Source organism: Rhamphochromis sp. 'chilingali' (assembly GCF_963969265.1).
Source record: "Rhamphochromis sp. 'chilingali' genome assembly, chromosome: 1".
Classification (NCBI taxonomy): domain Eukaryota; kingdom Metazoa; phylum Chordata; class Actinopteri; order Cichliformes; family Cichlidae; genus Rhamphochromis; species Rhamphochromis sp. 'chilingali'.
This window is the reverse complement of record NC_137929.1, coordinates 50,046,978-50,066,387: the sequence shown is the minus strand read 5'-3', so window position 1 is coordinate 50,066,387 and position 19,410 is coordinate 50,046,978. Positions and strand designations below refer to the sequence as shown.

The window sequence follows — 19,410 nt, the reverse complement described above, 5'->3', positions numbered from 1 at the left end:
ACAGGGAAAGGTCATACATGAGGAAAAAATTAAACAAAAAGAAGAAAGCGTCTGGAAAGTAAGGAGACAATGTACCAAGTGAGAAGTGGAAAGCTAGTAGTGTATGTAGTTGATTGGCTAACTGAACACAGGCGATGCTCTCTGTGGAACCCGAGATAAACTTTTCTCAACAGTAAGGTGAGCGTTTTAAGCGATGGCCAATGACAGTGCAGGATACCACTGATCGAGACCCAATCTGTCATTAAATACATTAGAGCTTTAAAGCTGTATTTTTTCTGCTGACCACTAGGGGCAGTTGCAGAAAGAAGTGATTGTACAGAAGTCTGTGGAGGAGCAGGCCTTCAGCTTCTTTGCTTTGGCGCCTCAGTAAACACTTTCTTAGGGAGTTTACGGTCTCAGTCACTAATTTGTAGTGTTGTTGAATCTAACATGGGGTTTACTTTGGAAATGATGGTCACTATTAGGGTCAAAAGGCACAATAAAGCATAATCATTATAGCTCCTGACTGCTACGAGGAGGTGCAAAAGGGTGGATGCTGTGTTTGCAGTGGCTTGTGGAGGTAGGACCTCATCAGCCCTCACAGAAGTTTATTTCTACACATTTGAAATTAGAAGAAATGTTACTGTCATAACACCTTCTATATAAAAACATGATGAAAATTGTCAGGAAAAAATCCCTTACCCCCAAAACTCCCCCAAAAAAATAGAAATCCAAAGGTTGTAAGAAACTGAGGATTTTTCTCATAATTGTCATGTCCTATTCAATGAGACTTTAATGCAGTGATTTAAACCATAAACTCTTCAAATAAATGACAGTCTGGAGTACTCTAATTTATCCACAGACCTCTGTACACGTTTTGTAACCTAAAGAGTCTCCCCCTGTAAAAGCAGGTAAATTCAGAAAATCCAGTCATATTTTATATATTTATGGCAGTATAAATGAGCCTTAAGTAGCAATGAACTACCAAAGGTAAACTCACTGAAAAAAGCTGTCACCCAGTGTGCTGCTTAACACTGATATGATGTGTTTTTATTTATTTTTCATAAATAAACATAACCATGAGAAGGGAAGCCTGACTGTTTGCCAAGGGAGGGGCTGTTTGAGCTTATCTGAGCTGCACACACGCGCGCACCAGAGACAGCGCTTTTCCTTTCACCTGAGTAAACACGCATGCGCAGCGTTCGGGATCCCTACCTCCTTTTTCCTCTCTCCCTGCTTCTGTCAGTCCAGAACTTGGCTGCAAGCAGCACCCTTCATGTGGATGCGACCGGGATCAGTTGACATCGCTTTGCTGTATATTTGGACATTTTTTAAACGGGACTTTTGTATAGGAGCCGCAGCGCCGCTGAGTACGCGCAGTGGGGTGAGTTATATTAACAGAAAACTAACCGCTGGTTTATAACTAACTAAATTGATTTTAGTTTGCCAGAAATGTAACTTCAGAGCTGAATATAAGTTATCTGACAGACTAACGAGCTGTTTAATAGGGGGGCGCTTTGCGCTAACCAGACTACATGCAAATTTCTGTAAATTCTTGGATCAACACAAACAGCCAGCGGCGTAATATTCCTATAATGATTAATTAAGTGGTGTTCAAACTTGACAGTGTTCCGGCATGGTTCATGTGATACTCACACTGACATTAATGTTTTAATCTGATATATTCACACCTTCACACCAATCATTTGGAGCAGGTGTAAAACTGTGTGAATAGCAGCTTTCCATTAAAATACATGTTACCTCACAGGGAAGTCAAAGTCCTGCACAGTTACGGTGTCCTGTGCCTTCACAGAGACGCCGTAACTGTGCTGCACACACATTGTTCAGTCAGCTGATGAAATGTGGAAAAATGCAGACCTGTTATTGAAACGGAGCTTTCCCCCCTCAGGCTGTTCATCCTGTGTTTTAAATGCAGGGTTCATTAAATGTAATCCTCCCACCTTAGCATTAAACTGGGCTGCTTGTGACCTTAAATTAAAACGACCCCCGGTTTCGAGGTATACCGGTGGCTGGTGAGATTCTTTGGACTGAGCTTTTATTGGGGGTGAGATTTCTGGAATATTCATTATGTTTGTGCTTTTAGTATCCTTGATAAGTTGATAAGTTGGTCTACTGCCTTTGCTGTGGTTTTGGTGCAGTATTTAGAGTGTTTTCTGCAGTGTACTTGTGGTGCTTATGTCCCATAATATTTCTATAATGGTAATTTAGTGACAGTGAGGTTAAAGTGCTGCTGTTTCTTAGGATAAATATGCTCGGATACAAGAATACTTTAGCCCCACTTCAGTACTTCTAGTAGATCCAAAACAGTCATTGTTGCAGTCATAGCTGCTGTGACAGATTGGTGCTTGTTGGTGCTTTTCCATGAGTGCTGTCACACTTTAATACAGTGAAATGCAGTCTGCTGTGGCTCTGGCTGCTTTCATTAATCATTAAACTGTTTTTTGTGTGATTAATTGTCTAGAACATGCCTTCAGATCCTTTTTTGTCCTTCATTCGATGGTTTTCTCTGAGGAAATAGACAAACTCAGCAGCGCATGTTTTAAATATATATCAAAAATGTTCATTTTTATAGCTGCTTCTAAATCATTGCCTATCACATCAATACATCTACCAAGCACTGGTATATAAAGAAAACCTCTTCAATATTAATATTAATACAAAAAATGAAACAGAAAAATCAGTTTTTAAGTCTTTGGTTGATATCTTTACTTTTCTTTAATTATTTTTTAAACAACTATGTTACTTTTAGTTTATCCACTTTTTATAAGATTTCAGTAAACCAGACTACATTCAGAAATCTGTGAATTTAATCTTTTGTTATATAACAACTTGTGCCACCTGATTTTTGACCTTGCTTTACACTAAATGGAGTCTTCTAATAATATTCAAAATAGAAGGTTTATTTTTATTTTGTAAGATTGTCTGTTTTTCTTTTGGTATTTATTGTGGTCTGAATTAAATGGTACCACTTCTAATAAACGAGCTTCGCCTTTTTAGGAGATATGTTTCAGTATGCTTCCGTTTAATTTGCTGCTTAGCGGTGCACACAGAATACAGCTTTGATTTATTTTGGATTCAGCACAGTCTCATGGTCAGATCTGCACCCTTGAAACCACCAAGCAGTTTTAAAATGTGTCAGAAAGTTTCTTTGAATTTCTAAGAACCTGTCCAACCTCTGTGTGATTACTGTACACACATTATTAATGTGAAGGTGCAGAGCTGTGAAAAAGGATTTGTTAGCTTCTCATTTCTTGGCTTTTAATATTAAACAAAAATGAGTAGTAAATACAAATGACGATTTCCTTTATTGGGGGAAAAATGATCCAAACCTACCTGATGGTAGGCGATGATCCAAAATATTTAAGTAAAAAAATATGCACAAACATAACAAATCAATAGATTTAATTCACAGCACTGTGCATTACATCCTGTCTTGTCCTTTTATCTGGATAATTTGTGTGCAGCAGACAAACAGCTGGTTCTCTGACCGAGCCTCCCCACAGACTGTGGCCAGGCCTCGTTGCTCTCTCTGCGGGTTATGCGTTCCACCTGACCCCCTGACCTGCCCGGAGCTCCGGTGACGACACCACCGGGTGACATTTAACAAACGGGTTTCTGTTTGTCACCGTGTCCCCGTCACCGTGGTAACCCCAGAGACGAGGGATGCTCAGCCAGCTCTTTGCTTTGCTTGACCCTCCCCGACTGTAAAACACAGCGGTAAAGCTCTTCCTCAGATAAAGAAAGCAACCATCAGCCCATCAGCAGAGCCGTGAAAGAGATTCTCTTTTGTTAAAGCGTTTTTTTCTATTGCTTTGTTTTTGTTTTTGGCACAACGGAGCTCAGATTCCTTTCCGAGACTGATCAGTGTGGGGGGTCCTTCTTCACCACCCCTCACAGCCATACAGACAAACACATGTGTTTACTGTTGTTTCCCGGCTCAATGAGACAGAGGCCTTCTGCTCATCAGCAGGTTTTACTGGGGTTTCCACGGTGACTAAGAGCGAGTCTTTGTGGCAGGTCTGCTGCGCGCTCTGAAATCATTTGTGTCCTGTTTTATAGTAACTGATCACTTCTCCTGTTGTAATGCCATTAGCTTGTTAATTGGATGTTGGACAAGTAAGGGGGATCATTTCTAAAAATGTGTTGGTGGTTTCTGTGTTACATGTACTGGTAATTCTTTTGCAGATTCTTGAATGGTTTACATATTTATGGATGCTTTTTCAGTTAAACTTTTGGTTATTTATTGGATGCTAGCAGCGATGTGTTTGTGATGTTTGAGGACTTTATTTCTAAAGAGAGAGTAGCACTGTGTTTGCAGGGCGACGATGGCGGGAACGCAACATATAAGGAAACCAAGGGAATTTATATTTATAATTTGTTATCATATAAGTGTATATATACATGCATCATTATAGATTTATGGTTAGTGTCCAAGTATTTAAAAGTGGTTTCAGTGAAAAATGATGGCTCATTTTTACGAGTACATTCTTGGACAGTTTGTTCTTCTACTTCTGAAACACTTCCTCAACACTTTTGGACTCGGTGGTTTCAGGATGGCTTCAAATTCTCTTCTTCCACCCTGAACCTCATATATTTAGTGTGACAGTGCAGTCCGCCGACCTGCTGCTGTAATCCTCAAACTGAGGCGTTAGATCTGTCAGTGCTGGAGAAAGTGTGGGAGCTAATCTGTCAGACTGCTGAGCAACAACCAGCCATCCTGTAAACCTACAGAAATCACAGGAGGGAGGACAAATACGTATGTATTTAAAGCCTGCTGTGACTCACATGTTGCAGTCTGGAGCAGTTTCCCCTCCATTTTCTGTTTAATTTAGCCCTCAGAGCTGTGGCAACAGCTTCACAATGATGCTGTCAGCTTGCTCATCACACTGTACCAACAGCCTGTAATTATCTCAATATGTTTTTCTTTTTTTATCTCTGCGATTGTCATTACATCGGCTGTTTCAGTCCACAGGCACGCAGAGCCGAGAGGAATTTGGCTTTCTTTAATAATCAGAAACAACTCTGTGCCTACAAATTAAACCTATTTATATTGCGTTTTTTAGCAAGTGAATTTGTTCAATTTGCACATTAAAGGTGTGTTTAAAAAAATAATAATTGCAGAGGCATCAATAAAAGTTTCTCTGAGGAAGAATTTAGTTAATCAGTATAAATCTGAAATGGCGAACAGCAGCTGGAGTACAAAGACAAATAAAGACAGCCTATTATATAGGCTAACTTTTTATAGATGTTATAATTAGAAAGGCTATAATTGTGAAAGCTGCTTTTTAATTATTTGTCAGTAAAATCAGGAGTTTTGTAGGTAAACAAAACTGTAACATTATGCATTTAAATCACCTGAAAATGACGCAACAGCAGAGATGATCAAACATCTAGTGATTTAAAAAAAAATGTTAACATCAATTACTAATAAAATAAAGAAATAAACACATACATAAGCTGTCAGTTTGTGCACAAATAACAAATAATGCAACAATCTAATTAAAAATATCAATAAAATCAAGTTAAATCAGACGATCTCGCTGGATTCAGAATTAGCACCAAGCAAACGTGGTTAGCATAACATAAATGGGCGGGTGTACAGTAAATTGCATTATTGAACAATTGCACGAAGGTGAAAATGTGGGGAAAAGTCATCTGTGATGGTGCTATGATCCACTCTTCGAGCAAAACATGGAGTGAAACCAGAAGAGATGGCCTGTATAAATGCATCACCTGCAGAAACTCAGGCAGACGTGCAGATTTTCATGTGCAGACATTCGGCTTTATTGGAAACTCTCTGAGCTCAGCCTCGGTGTCAAACCACCGGGGGATTAGAGCGCCTTATTTGTCGCGGTTCCTTCAGCAAACCAGCACTTATTTTGTCCATTCTCACAAACACTTCACATTAAGATGTCAGTGAGATATTTTTTTCCACAGAATAGCTGAAAAAACAAAAATCTTTTGCGTTTTGGAACAAAATAACCCTCAACATGACAACGCTGACGGCACTGAGCTGAAAGAAAGTCTCGGCCCTGATATTAAAGTCTCGCCTGCCTTTTTTCTGAGATCTGTGTCAGACTGGAACTACATCCCTGCACATTTACTGGCCTTAAACTCTTATCCAGTTTGACAGAGTTGGAAATGTTCTGTCCTTCATCAGTCGCGCACAATCGCCATGTTTAAGGTTATTAATTTGTTTGTTTGTGTCCATCGATCCAGATCGACTTCCTCCCCCTATAATCACACAGGACACTTAGTTGGTTTGCTTCTCTGCTGTTTATTAGAACAACTAGAGGATGTTTTCACTACTTCACCCTGAAACATAAGGGCCTAGCATGACTGTGTTAAGCTAACAGTGTTACAGCAACAGTGCTAACCACTGTTGCCCAAGCTAGTATGACTGGGACAGCATGGTGGAGCAGTGGTTAGCACTGCTTGCTCTGTGGTCAGCACCCCCCAGAAAGAAGGTCCTGGGCTCTTTCTGTGTGGAGTTTACAGGTTGTCACCGTGTTAGCGTGGGTTCTCTCCAAGTACGCCGGCTTCCTCCCACACTCCAAAGACATGTCGTTAGTCAAGTTAGGTTAATTGGCGATTCTAATTTACCCATAGGTGTGAATGTGAGTGTGAATGGTTGTCTGTCTCTCTGTGTTAGCCCTGCAACAGAATAGCCACCTGTCCAGAGGGTACCCTGCCTCTTGCCCTATGGTAGCTGGGATGGGCTCTAAGGATAAGCGGGTGAATGCATGGATGGAAAACAAAGGAATTTTCTACAAATGCAATTATATGTATCAACACTGAAACATTCATTAAAGTTAGGCTAACCTTAAAAAAGTAAACAATATATCAGTACAACTGTACTTCCAGTTAGTATCTGTGGAAAAGCTAAAATCTAGGATTGGATAAGTGGAAGAGAATGAATGGATGGATTAACATGACTGCTGACTGTATCCAGCGAGCAGTGGTTTTGAGAGCTACCTTTCTAAGAGACACACTTAAGGTGTGGAGCTTGTTTCACATGTTCATAAAGTTTACAGTCGCTGCAGTGAGTTAAACAGCTCAGTGTGCAGCGTGTGGCTGTTATCTGAACGCAGCTGCATGAACCTGACAGACAACAAAGTTTAATTTGATATTTTAATCTAAGGATGTTGGAGACAGTGACGCTCTGGCGTCCATCCTCATGATCTCGGTGTCATCATCTGCTGGTTATTAATATCTTGTTAAATGGCATGAGTCACTGTGAATTAGTCACCACCAGCACTGTGTGTGTGTGTGTGTGTGTGTGTGTGTGTGTGTGTGTGTGTGTGTGTGTGTGTGTGTGTGTGTGTGTGTGTGTGTCTGAGCATTTTAGTTCATGTTATTTGTTCAGTTAAATGTTTGCATGCTCTCTTTCTTTTGTTCAGAGGGGGAGGTCAGATGAATTTGTGTAAATATTTGTCACTCCATTATTTTGCAGACAGGTTTGTGGGAACTTTTGTGTGTCTTTGTGTATCCGTGTTTTACTGTAGACTTGCACTGCCGTTTAGGCCTCCCAGCTTGGCTGCATGTCTTTTCCAATGTAAATCAGTGACTCTCATTCAGAAGTCATAGTGGGAACTGTTATGATGAGGAGTTGTTACAGAAGTCATTTAGTGTTTTATTACCTCACTTCAAGTATAAACTGCAGTCTCTTAACATTCTCAAAGACGCCCCATGCGTAGGCACGGCAGCAGGCCAACAGCTGTCAGCAAATCCACTTTCAGATCCCAGACTTTAAAACGAGAAGAACAAGTTGAGGTGCCTTTAATGTCGGCTCCAACACCACTGCACTCAACAAGTGTTTAGTGGTCTAAGTGGATCCTCAAATCCTTAAATGTTCTAAAACCCCCCAAATTATGAATGAGGTCTGGTGTTGTTTAATCAAAGTCTGTTGGATCACAGAAAGGGACAGCAGGGATACCTCAGCATATCATAGAGCATAACAATGAAACTCCCAGCCAATGAAGGAGGCCGGGAGTTTGCTCCCAGAGAGATTTCTGCGTCTCCTTTGTTTGACTGTGACACTGAGCAGCCTTTAAAGTTTCACTGCTCTCATGCAGCTGCCACGCCAGAATTAAACAGCAGCTCTGAGAGTGGAAGAACAAACACAAACTCACGAGCTTAAAGACGTACTACAACATATACAATATACTTGATCTGTAGTTCTTTGTGGATCTTTCACCTCCCCTCTGATGATTTCTTTGACTGGAGTAGGCGGGGCTCCTCAGTCCATTTAGACCAGAAGAAGAAATAATGGATCACATGAAAGGCAGGCCCGTCTTTTGTGAGCACGCTCAGAGCCTGGTGCAGGAAGCCTGGGGTAGCGAGAAGCTCTGTTGTGGTGCTCAGCTGTGCCCGGCCGTGTCGAGCTTCATAGTACACACAAGATTGCAAACACAGTAGTCTATGTTTGCCTCACGGGCACTAACATGACCACACTAGACTCTTTAAATACAGACGCAAGTACTCTTAAATTGTACTTGAATCTAAAATTGTCAAAATTGTGAATGAAGTCTGGTGCAGTTTCATGGACACTCAGAGTTGAGACAAAGTCCAGCTGGAAGACTTGCTGCTTAAATGATGAGTTTAAGTTTCCAGTGTGTGACCAGTGAGGTTAATTGTTACCCACATCCAGACCGCCCCGTTCCACCAGCTCTCTGCTTATTATTCACTCAGACGTCGTCTCTGTACTCTGATGTGACCAAAGCAGCGAGTTACTCGTCGGGAAATCATTAGATGAAGAAAAAAAGGAGGAGGAGAGATTTTTCATGGTGGATCAGAGTCTCTGTCAGTTACTCATTCACACTTTGTCTGAGCCGAGCTCTCTCTCTCTGCTTCGGTATTGAGGTCAAGCCGACTCTACTGGAATCTGGAGCAAATGCTAGAGCTGGATGTATGGAAAGATCATAAGTGGGTCAGCCGAGAAAGGCAAACTAAGAAGGAGCGTGCAGCCACTAGAAGGGTTTTCTGAATGAGTGCGCTTCACTCACGCAGTGGATCTCCCAGCTTTCGATAGCACCTGGGGCCATTGGTGCGGATTTAAAGTAAGGCTTTTTATAGCCATTATTAAATAACCATTACACAGGCTGACTCAGGTTCATGTTCCCCAGAGGATGAGCCCCATACTGACCTTTCTCCAGTGCCACGATGGGGTTCACACTTGTGATTTTTATTCAAATAAATTTGTATATAAAACATTTAGACACTAAATGTAAATCGGGGGATGCTTTCATCACTCAGATCACCTCCTGCACAACTTATTAATCTTCTTGTTTATTTATTTTTTTTGTTCCTGGATTTATTTTTGGCTCGTTTTTTGTGTTCTTTTAAATTTACATTTTTCAGTTTGTTTCACTTTGTGAGTGATTTGTTTCTCTGTTTGTATTTTATATTTATGACTCTTTTATTGTTGTTATTAATATTTTGTTTTACTTTTTGGGGGATTTATTTGATTACTTTGTTGCTGTTTTTGTTTATTTTCAGTTATATTGTCACCTTGTTGCTATTTTTATGTCTCTTTTGTTTATTTGTTTTTTAAAATATATCTGTGGATAATTTGTGTCTCTTTGTGGCTGTTTTTCTTTTTTGTTTCTTAGCAGCCTTTTTCCATGTCTTTGTCTCTGTACATTTAGTTTTTCTTTTTGTAGCTGTTTGAGGATTGTTGTTGCTGTTTTTCTGCATGTTTTACTATCACAGTCACCTATTGGTACCTGCCATGGTGACCTATGTTTGTTTATTTGTGACATTTTACTTTTTATGGGTGATTTTGTGTCTCTTTGTGGTTGTTTTGATCAGCTGTATGTCTTTTTTCTTTATGTGCACTTTTTTGTTTTAATTGTTTTCATTTTTTTTAAATCGGCTTGTGGCTGTTTTTTATCCATTTGTCTGAATCTTCTTCTTTTGCTGTTTTTGTGTCTGTCTTTGAGGTATTATACTATTTGTTGGGCTATGCTAACGCTTTGTGGTCTTTAAGTCACATTGTTTCTGTGATTTTTATTTTTTTGTGAATATTTTCTGCTACCTTTTGGGTAGTTTGTGTTCATTTATTGCTTTTTGTGTCTATTTGTTAATGTTTTCTGTGTCATTGTTAAACATTTTGGGTTTTTTGGTCATTTTGCATCTGTTTGTAGCTTTTTTGTGGACTGTTGTAGTTCTTTGCATGTGGCTATATTTCCTGTTTGTAGTTTCCTGTTCTTGTTACTGTAGTTGGTCTTTATGGCTTTTTAATGCCACGTTAAAGTCATGTTTTTGTTTTGTTGTCATCCATTTACATTTTGCGTTTTTTCCGCGCTTTCTTTATCTCTGGAGCTGTTCTGCTCTTATTTTTGTTGATTTGTGTGAGTGTGGCCATTCTTGTTTGTACTTTTGTGGCTCCTCCTCTACCGCACAACCCCATTGTCCAATTAGAAACCTTCATGAGAACCAGGTCAACAGTTTGGCATTTTTGCATTTTGAGTTATGTGATTGGACCTCATCATCACTCACATTTTAAATCAACTGCCTGAAACTGTTTAAAGAGAGAAAGTTGTCAAAATGTTTTGTTTGTGGTCCTTTGAGGATGAAGAGATGCGAGAGAAAAAAACAGATCTCAGGGTGTTCAGGAGAAAAGGATAATGTATGTGTAGTTTTAACACACGTGCACATCGTGACCTAAATGTGTTCTCTGCCAAGTATACAAACTGTCATTGTTTGTGTTACCATGACAATCAGCAATACTATGACTAGTTGCACAGCCGTGCATGCCGACCCAAACCCTCATGCTTCTGCAACTGAAAAACACTAACGACACCAAATAAGTAAAGCAAAGCCAGCACATCACGTTTTTACTGGAAAGTTTGCTGCTCACAGCAACATTAGTTTCTTAATAATTTTTGTTCATTTGTGGGTTTCATTTATTTGATTTTATTACATTTATAAAATGTTATTAGATTTAATTTATTAAAATTAATATATTTTCATTTGTTACATTTTTAATAAAATAATAATCGAAATATAAATGTTTTTAAAAGACAAGATATGCTCTAGGAAAACAAATAAAACAAACAAACAACTAACTTAATATCCCGAGAGATTAAAGAAAATATTTTTCTCATTTTTGACTAATTGTAAACATTTACACACAATCAACATAAATGAAATTTGGCTGAAAAACAATGTTGTGAGATTAACTTACGTAACACACTCATCTCTAATTCAACAGCAGGAAGTGTGTATCTCTGTCGACATGTATCCAGAACTTCACACTGGGGAATCTTGTATGTATTAAATAATTCATTCGTGGGCTTCCTGCCGGTGCTGTCAAAAACGCCAAAGGAGTTGTTATTAGGAAAAACTGCAATTAGCAATGCTCTTCATCATGGTGAGTAAGAGTTACATTAACCATGAAGTTTTCTGCTCAGTCCGGAGAGGAATAAACATCTAAACCAGAATTCACCGTAGTTTATTCAATAACTGTTATTTCACTCAAAACCACAAATGTCAATAAGGATTAAAAAAAAGAAAAAGTGGGCTCGATCCTTAGTGTCTAAATGAATGCTAAACCTAGGCTTTGCATCAATCCTTGTACAGTAATAGAACAACAAAGGTCCAGTGCCATGATGATAATCAGGTGAACAAAACGGTTAGTGGGATTCCTGCTTTGGAGAGAGGTCCACTCAGTAATTGTGATATTTTACTCAAAATCAAAAATTTCAATCTTATTTTACTGCTAGGAAAGTTAGACAATCATCTAAACCTTAGGATTCAGCCTCCTTAGAGGAACTCGATTTTACAGCAATCAGTTTCCAGTAACATATCCTGAGATACTTTGGTGGTTTTGATTGCAATAAATCCCACGATGATGGTAGACATGTTGAGGACCGAAGTTTAATAGTTAAGCAGCACATGGCAACACTATGGTGGTGCTACAGAAAAACAAAGAGAATTAATAAAATCAGTAGGATTGATATGCTGGAGAATGTGAATGTCTCATCCATATTCAGTGCAATCCATTTAACAGTTGTAGAGAGATTCCACTCAAAACCACAAATGTTAAACCAGGGGGGAGATACTGCTGGAGGAAGGATTCACCCTCTGGGGAACATGAACGTCTAAGCCAGATTGTACAGCAATCAATCTACAGCATTAGCTGAAACAACAATAATCCTGTTCATGGTGGTCCTAGGAATAAAAGGCAGTGGGAGGGGAAAAAAGTCAAGAAGATTCATCCTCTGAGGAGCGTGTATATCTAAAGCGCATTCAATTAAATTTTATTTATATAGCATCAAACCTTAGTTATGTCACTCAAACCCCAAAAACCAGCAGGATTCATCCTATGGGGGACTTCAATGTCTGAACCAGACTCTTCATTTATTAGATAGGTCACAATATATTCAATTTCTAAGCGTACCTTTGTACAGCAGATGCTTTGACATCCAGGTGAGGCTGGTGATGTTTGAAGAGAAGGAGGTCGGAGAACTGCTGGAGGTGTTTAATTGTTTGAAAAAACAAACACAACAATTTTCAATAGAGGAAAAAGGCTTAACAAAAACGGTAGAAACACATACACGACTCAAAAGCAAATGTTTAACTTTATAAATGTTTAATTGCTTTTCATGTAATTACACTCACACACCCACAGTATGAATAATACAGATGAATGTCAGCATGAGACCAACATGCTTACGTGCCAAAGTCATTTTTCTCTCTGCAGCAGCTTTTTACATTTTGCATTCCAGTGAACACGATTTCTCCTATTAGTCCTATTAGTCCTATCACAGTGACACTGTTTGTTGATTATTGTCATACCAAATATAAAAAATGCTCTCAGCTTACTTGAGGTTTTCTTTCTTAATTACCCAATACAAAGAAAAAGTAATTTTCTTATAGTCGACATGCGTCCTAAAATTCCAGATATTTCCTTCAACAGTTGGTGGAGAGTTAAAAAACCTTATATTGGACTTGGAGTTGATTGTGTAATGCACGTAATGTGTGTAATGTTTATCTGTGTGTATCTTTTTGCTTAGCTCTTTGGCTATGTAAAGAGAAAGATTATAGAAATTATAGAGATTATAGAAATTCAGCTACAGGCAGACCTTGCAAATATAAAATAACAGGCATAGCTCTATCACATTGGCACCACGTGGAGGTCAAACACTGGTTTATTTGAAAAGTTATCATGAACAGGAAAGAGAACATCAGCTGAGATTATTGTAAAAAGGAAGAAGTGCAAAAAAATTGTCAAAGATCAAAAACCGGTAGCTTCAGAAACACAGACCCAGAGAACGGCTAGTGTCTCCTTGAATGGTAGCGAGTGGTTGTTAGAGCTTGCTGGTTGTCACTTGTTTCATTCAGTCGTAAAGCACCAAAAACATACCTGTCATTGCTTTAGTCAAAAGCCAATACAATAACTTGTCTGCAAATGCTTGCCAACCTCTACTTTGAAAACCACTGTTTCTGTTTTATTTATTTTTTTGCTGTTTGGTGAATAGTTGGTGAGTAATTCCAGACAAGTCATCGTCTTCCAGTGCATAAATGCCACTGCAGCAGTCCTCTGAGAGTCGAGTCGAAAGCACCTTTCAGCAACCATTAGCCAAACAGCTGGGGAATACATATTTTTGCAGTGGGTTATTGGCCGGTCTCTTTACTTTGTTCTTTTGCAATAACTTGATTAGTTATTGAAGTTTTTCCCATAGAATAAATATAATCATTTGATATCCACACCTGGCTTTGGACTCTCAATTTTGAAGTCTCACCAGTTGTTAGCACGTCGGCTGCTACCATGAGATTTAGTTGGAGCCAGAAGTGGACATGTCTATTGGTACTGTAAGGTTGAAAATGTAATGTGGGAGTTTGTGTGGCTTGACTCCCTCTTGGAACCAGCCTCAAATGGCCGTTGGTGGATGGGCAATGAACTGCATTTCTCTCACAAACGTGGAACTGCTGCGTCTGTAAAATGTGTTTTCTACTGTAAACTCAAAATTTGTTTCTGGTTCTCCTTATGGGTCAAAAAGATTTTGTATATTTAGATTTAATAACAAGCTTAGCTAATTCTCTCACTTAAAGCTAACATTAATTTTCTCCTTTCTTTTGCTTACCAGCATCTTTAGATCTCGTAACCTGACCTTGGTGTCATCCGATGTTTCAAATGCTATGACCCATCTTCATCCTCGTAACTATACCCTTCACAATGGTCAGTTAATCGGCCCACTGATCTTACAGTCTGCCTCCAAACCCACCATCTCCCCTGTCCTCGACTGCCCCATCAGCAGCAGGGATGCATGTGATGGGCAGCGTCTCGCAGGCCACTGGGAGCCAAGATTTCTCTGTCCAACAAGAGGATGTAGCTGTTACCGTGACAATGTCTCTCCCTTCTCCTCCTCGTCCTCCATCGAGGTATGCTGACATAGAAGATAAGCAGATGAAATCACCTGACATTCCTCCACCACCTCCCCCACCTCCTCCTCCCCTACTGCCTCTGCCACCAGAGCTTGGACACCCCGCTGGTGGGCTGAAGAAGAAAAGGAGGGTGAGGAGTTTTTTCTGGAAAACGATTCCAGAGGAGCAGGTAGAGTTCCTGCTTTACATTTGTCTCAGCACATTGTTTTAACATATATATTTTTAATATATATTACATTGTTTTACTTACTGGCAAACGTAAATGATGACTAAGCACCTCTCTGAAAACGCTTGAGTCCAAAGAGAAATCGAGCACTTTCATAAAACGGCTATTACATTACTAAAGTCTGTGTCTCAGGTAAAGGGACGGCTCAACCTATGGACTCAAGGCCAAGTGAAACAGAAATACGAGATTGACGCTCAGACTGTCGAAGAGCTGTTCGGTCAACATGACGGTCAATCAAAAACCCTGGCAACGCCCGCCAGGGGAGGGAAAACCAGCAGCTCATTTAGAGAGACCAAACAGGAGGTGTGTTTTTGATGCAGGGCTGCGTGTGCTGCTGTTTGTTGAAGGCATGGGAGATGGAGTGAAGTGTGTGTGACAGTTTCCACCAGGGCTTTGACCTCAGATTGACCCTCTCTCTCTCACACTCAGGTTTCCATCCTAGATGCTAAGCGAGGGATGAACATTGCAATTTTTCTCAAACAGTTCAAGAGGTAAATAATCTCACTTGATCTTGAGCATGATCACACACACACACACACACACACACACACACACACACACACACACACACACACACACACACACACACACACACACACACAGTTTAACCCAACATGAAAACATAGAGACAAAGACAAAATATGTTTTTATGTATTTGGTTGTTCATTGCTGCCTCTGTTTGATTTCCATGATAAGAAGCATCAGAGCATCGAACTGATAATTTCTGACTGAAAGTTATGTCGAGTGGATTAAGTTATGATAGGCAAGCTTTCACTTTAAAGGTCACGGATTTGATTCCCAGAGAAAAGAAGAAAAGGAAAGTCATGAACAGGAATGCTAAATGCAGACAGTGTTGTCATGTCGGTGTTTGTTGAGAATAATGTGGGTATGACACAGCATGACTATGACAAAATGACTGTCAGACGGAGATGGGGATTTTATTAGCTGATGGCGTGTCACAAAGCGATGCTGTATTGTAGTGTGTTTCCTCACCATCATCCTGAAGTGTTGAATAAACAAATGTGGTGATGTGGGCAGGTTATACTTGATTGAATACACTACAGACATGTGACCATATGTCAGATTAGAGGAAAAGACTGACGTATACGGAGATAATACAACAAGGGACGCAAGAGATGAAGCGAGCAAAATGACAACAATCAAATTCAAGTTGACCAAAACAAGAGATGTAAAATAATAACTTAATGGAATGTGAAGGTTCTCAGTCATCTGGGTCATCGTAGTCTAAGGAGCTTAAAAAAGGACTTGAGCTTAGTTGAAGACCTTTTTTTTTTTTTTTTTTTACCTCTCATCCGAGAAGCTTCTATCGTCTGTCCATCTGTATCTAAAGGACAAAGGTCACTCTTTCGAGGATATCAATGTTCACATTTTGGACAGAGAAGACTGTTTGAAAGAGGAGTAAAATAATTCATCTATGTCCACTGTGAGCGACCGTCTTTGAACAGAGGCGGTGGTTTACGACACCAACTGTCTGCCATCTATAATCCAGTTCTGAGATCCCTTCCCAGACGCCTTAACGCCCACTCACATCCTGGGCCATCTGACCTCAGGAAATCACACGATGGGGTGGGGCCAAGTTTCACAATGAGCTCACCTGAAACCCTGGCTGATTGTGACCTACACCAGTTTTCACACCTTGGCTCATGTGATTAGGTAGAGGATCATTAGGGGGTCCTTTGTCCCTCTTGGGGGGAAACTCCCATAGGGCTTAAAATCTGGGACTCTCCACCAATCGCTCTTAGAACTGAAGAAGCTTCTCGGATGAGAAGTGAAACGTCTTCAAGGAAACTTAAAGAAGTCCAGACGCTTTTCTTTCCAAGCTCCTTAGAATAACTTAATGGATATAAACTGATCTTAAATTGACAAATGACAAACTGTCTAAACAAAGATTTAAATTCACAACGAAGAGCTACAGAAGTGACAGAAAATAACTACAATGTCATTGATTATTGACTATTATTAACAAAAAGATTTAAAGTGACAACAAAGAGGCTGAGAGATGCAAAATAGCAATAAGAAGAATTAAACCACTTGAGGAGAAAAGAAGAAAAATGAGAATGGTGTAACCTTGTGACAAAGGAGGCCAAATGGCTGAAAGTGAACTTAACTTGCATGAAGAGGTGCAAAGTGGCAATAAAGGGGTGTAAAATGGTTAAAAAGATGCAAAATAGGTGCAAGGAAACTTATGTTAGCCATGAAAAGATACAAAATGAAGACTGAGAAACTAAAATTGATCACAAAGAGAAAAAAACAGTGACGAAGGGAAACGAAATGAGAATACGAGGAAATGCGAAATTGTTACAAGCATACATAATTTGATGACAAAAAGATGAAAATCTCTACAAGAGCGATTAAATAGAAATAAAGAGATACAAAATGGTCACGAACAGGCATAAAGTGGCTACAAAGGGACATAAAATGAACAAAAAAAGCGTACAAAATGGGACAAAACAGCAAGAAAGTGATATCCTACATTCAAATCAAAGCACAGCGCTGCTCCAGTGAGACACTAAACAGCTCGGCTACACCGCAGTTGTGGTTCGTGTGTCCTTGAGCTTGATGTCTTAATCCTCTATAGGAGGGTTGGTGGTCTTGTCCCCAGGGGCCTGCTGTCTTGTAACCCATTCATGGTAAGGTCACCGCAATGCTGCTTGACAGAATTACTGCATTTATATTGTTCATAGATACGTATTCATGAAGCTTTAATGTAGTTCAAAGAATGAAAAAACTTGCTTTATCTAAACCTCCCTTCACCCTTTTTACATTTATACCTCACTGAGGATTTTACATCTTCACCACAGCTTAATATAGAGATAGGAAGTCACGTAAAAAGTGTCCACAAGGTGAGTCAGTTGGCTAAGCTTAGAGAATGTATTGAATGAATGTGCTGAATCATTCAGGTCACCATGTTGAGACTTAGTGCTTACCAAACACACTGAGGGACATACAGGCATGTGGGAGACGGAGAGCAGGAATGTACAGCAACTATACCTGAAATCAATTGGAGAAGATTCTGAGTTGTATTGCATCATTTTATGTTCACGATGTACAATATCCACAAAAACTCTGTCATTCAGTTTCAAATTAAGCTGAAGGTTTTGCAGCTGCTTTAACACCGAGCTAAAAGTACCCAAAAGTTAGTTCTGTTCATCCGGACGTAACGTTTCCAGGTGGAGAAAAGTTTCGTCACTCATCAGGATTTCCTTACCTGGATGATTAAGCATGCATCATGACTTTAGTATAAGTACTTTTAACTTTTCCAACAACAAAGTAACAATTTCGAGAAGTGGGAAGTAAAAGACACAGCCATCTGCTCCAGGAAATATACTTTGGGATGACTGTGCAAAATGTTCGAGTTGCCCTGCACTTCTTTATACTTTTCTAAGGAAATGGTTAAAAAACAAACAAAGGTGCAGCGATTTATTAAAACGTGAGAAAACATACATGGAAAACCAATATATAAGACAAATCAGAGTTTGTACAGTTCAGATGAGCCTGAAAATCTATATTTAGCAGGATCGCCTTTGTTCTTCAGCACAGCCTGAACTTTCTTAAACAGCATGCTTGTACTTTCTTTAAACAGTCTTCAGGAATAGTTCTCCAGGCTTCTTGAAGGACATTCAAAACTCTTCTTTGGATGTGTTGTTTTGCTTTGTTTGTTCTGTTCTCACACTGCTTCAGTAATGTTGAGATTTGGGCTCAGGGGAGGCCAGTCCATGACTGATACCATTTTATTGTGCAGGTCCAGGTACAGTCAAGGTGTTCTTTTACTGTAATTGTCAATGTGTTTGGGATTATTCTGATGTTGAAAAATGAAGTCTTTACCAATCAAATGCCTTCCAGACTTGTGCAGTGTGTCAAAATCTGACTTTTCTTTGTTCATAGTTCTTCCATTTTTAACAAGATCTCCAACACCATTTACTGAAATGCAGCCTTAAAACATGAAAGACTCCACCAGGTTGTGCAGGCAACTGTAAAGACTCACTGTTAACCACCTGTCTCTATTTCTCACGCTCTCCTTCCATGCTCCGCACATCTCTGATAAATCACTGCCGTAAATTTAAAGCCAACTTTTCTCAGGCAGGTAAGAGAGCAGGGGAGACAATCATTAGCGTCACAGCGGATTCCATTGAACGACCACTTAATGTGTGACAAACAGCTCTCCGACCAACAACCCCCCCCCCCCCCCCCCCCCCCCCACACACACACACACAGAACGCCAACAACTTCTAAACCCACAAATCCACTCTCAGATATCCTTGGCTGAGATTTAGACAGATGTAAACAGCACTGACAGACAGTATTCAGAAAATACTAATTTTCTTTGTCATAAAATTAAGGAAACAAAATTTCAAATGTGGGATTTTTGCTTTTCTCGTTTTAGGGCTTGTTGCTTAGAAAATCGCATTTTAAAAGTATGTCCAGAGCATGTTACTAAAACTGTTGTTAATACATCTGCAAACTCTGTGACATCATGTTGCATTTATAACAGAGTGTAAAAATATGTACAAGGAAGTTGTACTTGGTGGGATGATCTGACAGAACACGCCTGTCCAGTTTATTCAGCTCACTCAGTCAAGAAACGGTTTTAATGAACTCTGACATCAGAATTTCAGTCTTTTTGTGCTTGGCCTAACTGTGAAAGTGTGCTCTGTACTCATTGAACAAATTGAAGGTTTCAGCGAAAAATACAAAAACTGGATATCAAATAGGAAAATCTCAAGTTTATGGAATTCCTCATGACCTTGAAAGCAGCTTTGCACAATAACTCT

At 39.6% G+C, this 19,410-nt stretch overlaps 1 protein-coding gene across 1 annotated transcript in view; it reads left to right on the top strand.

The window, feature by feature from the left end:
• Positions 1–1,232: 1,232 nt before the first annotated feature.
• Positions 1,233–19,410, top strand: part of LOC308400677 (uncharacterized protein) — a 31,802-nt gene continuing 13,624 nt past the window's right edge. Inside the window, exons 1-4 of the mRNA XM_080888518.1 lie at positions 1,233–1,363; positions 14,094–14,560; positions 14,750–14,920; positions 15,047–15,108. Of these exons, the coding sequence (XP_080744644.1) occupies positions 14,270–14,560; positions 14,750–14,920; positions 15,047–15,108 (524 nt within the window). The 5' untranslated portion in view covers positions 1,233–1,363; positions 14,094–14,269. The remainder of the gene's footprint in view (positions 1,364–14,093; positions 14,561–14,749; positions 14,921–15,046; positions 15,109–19,410) is intronic.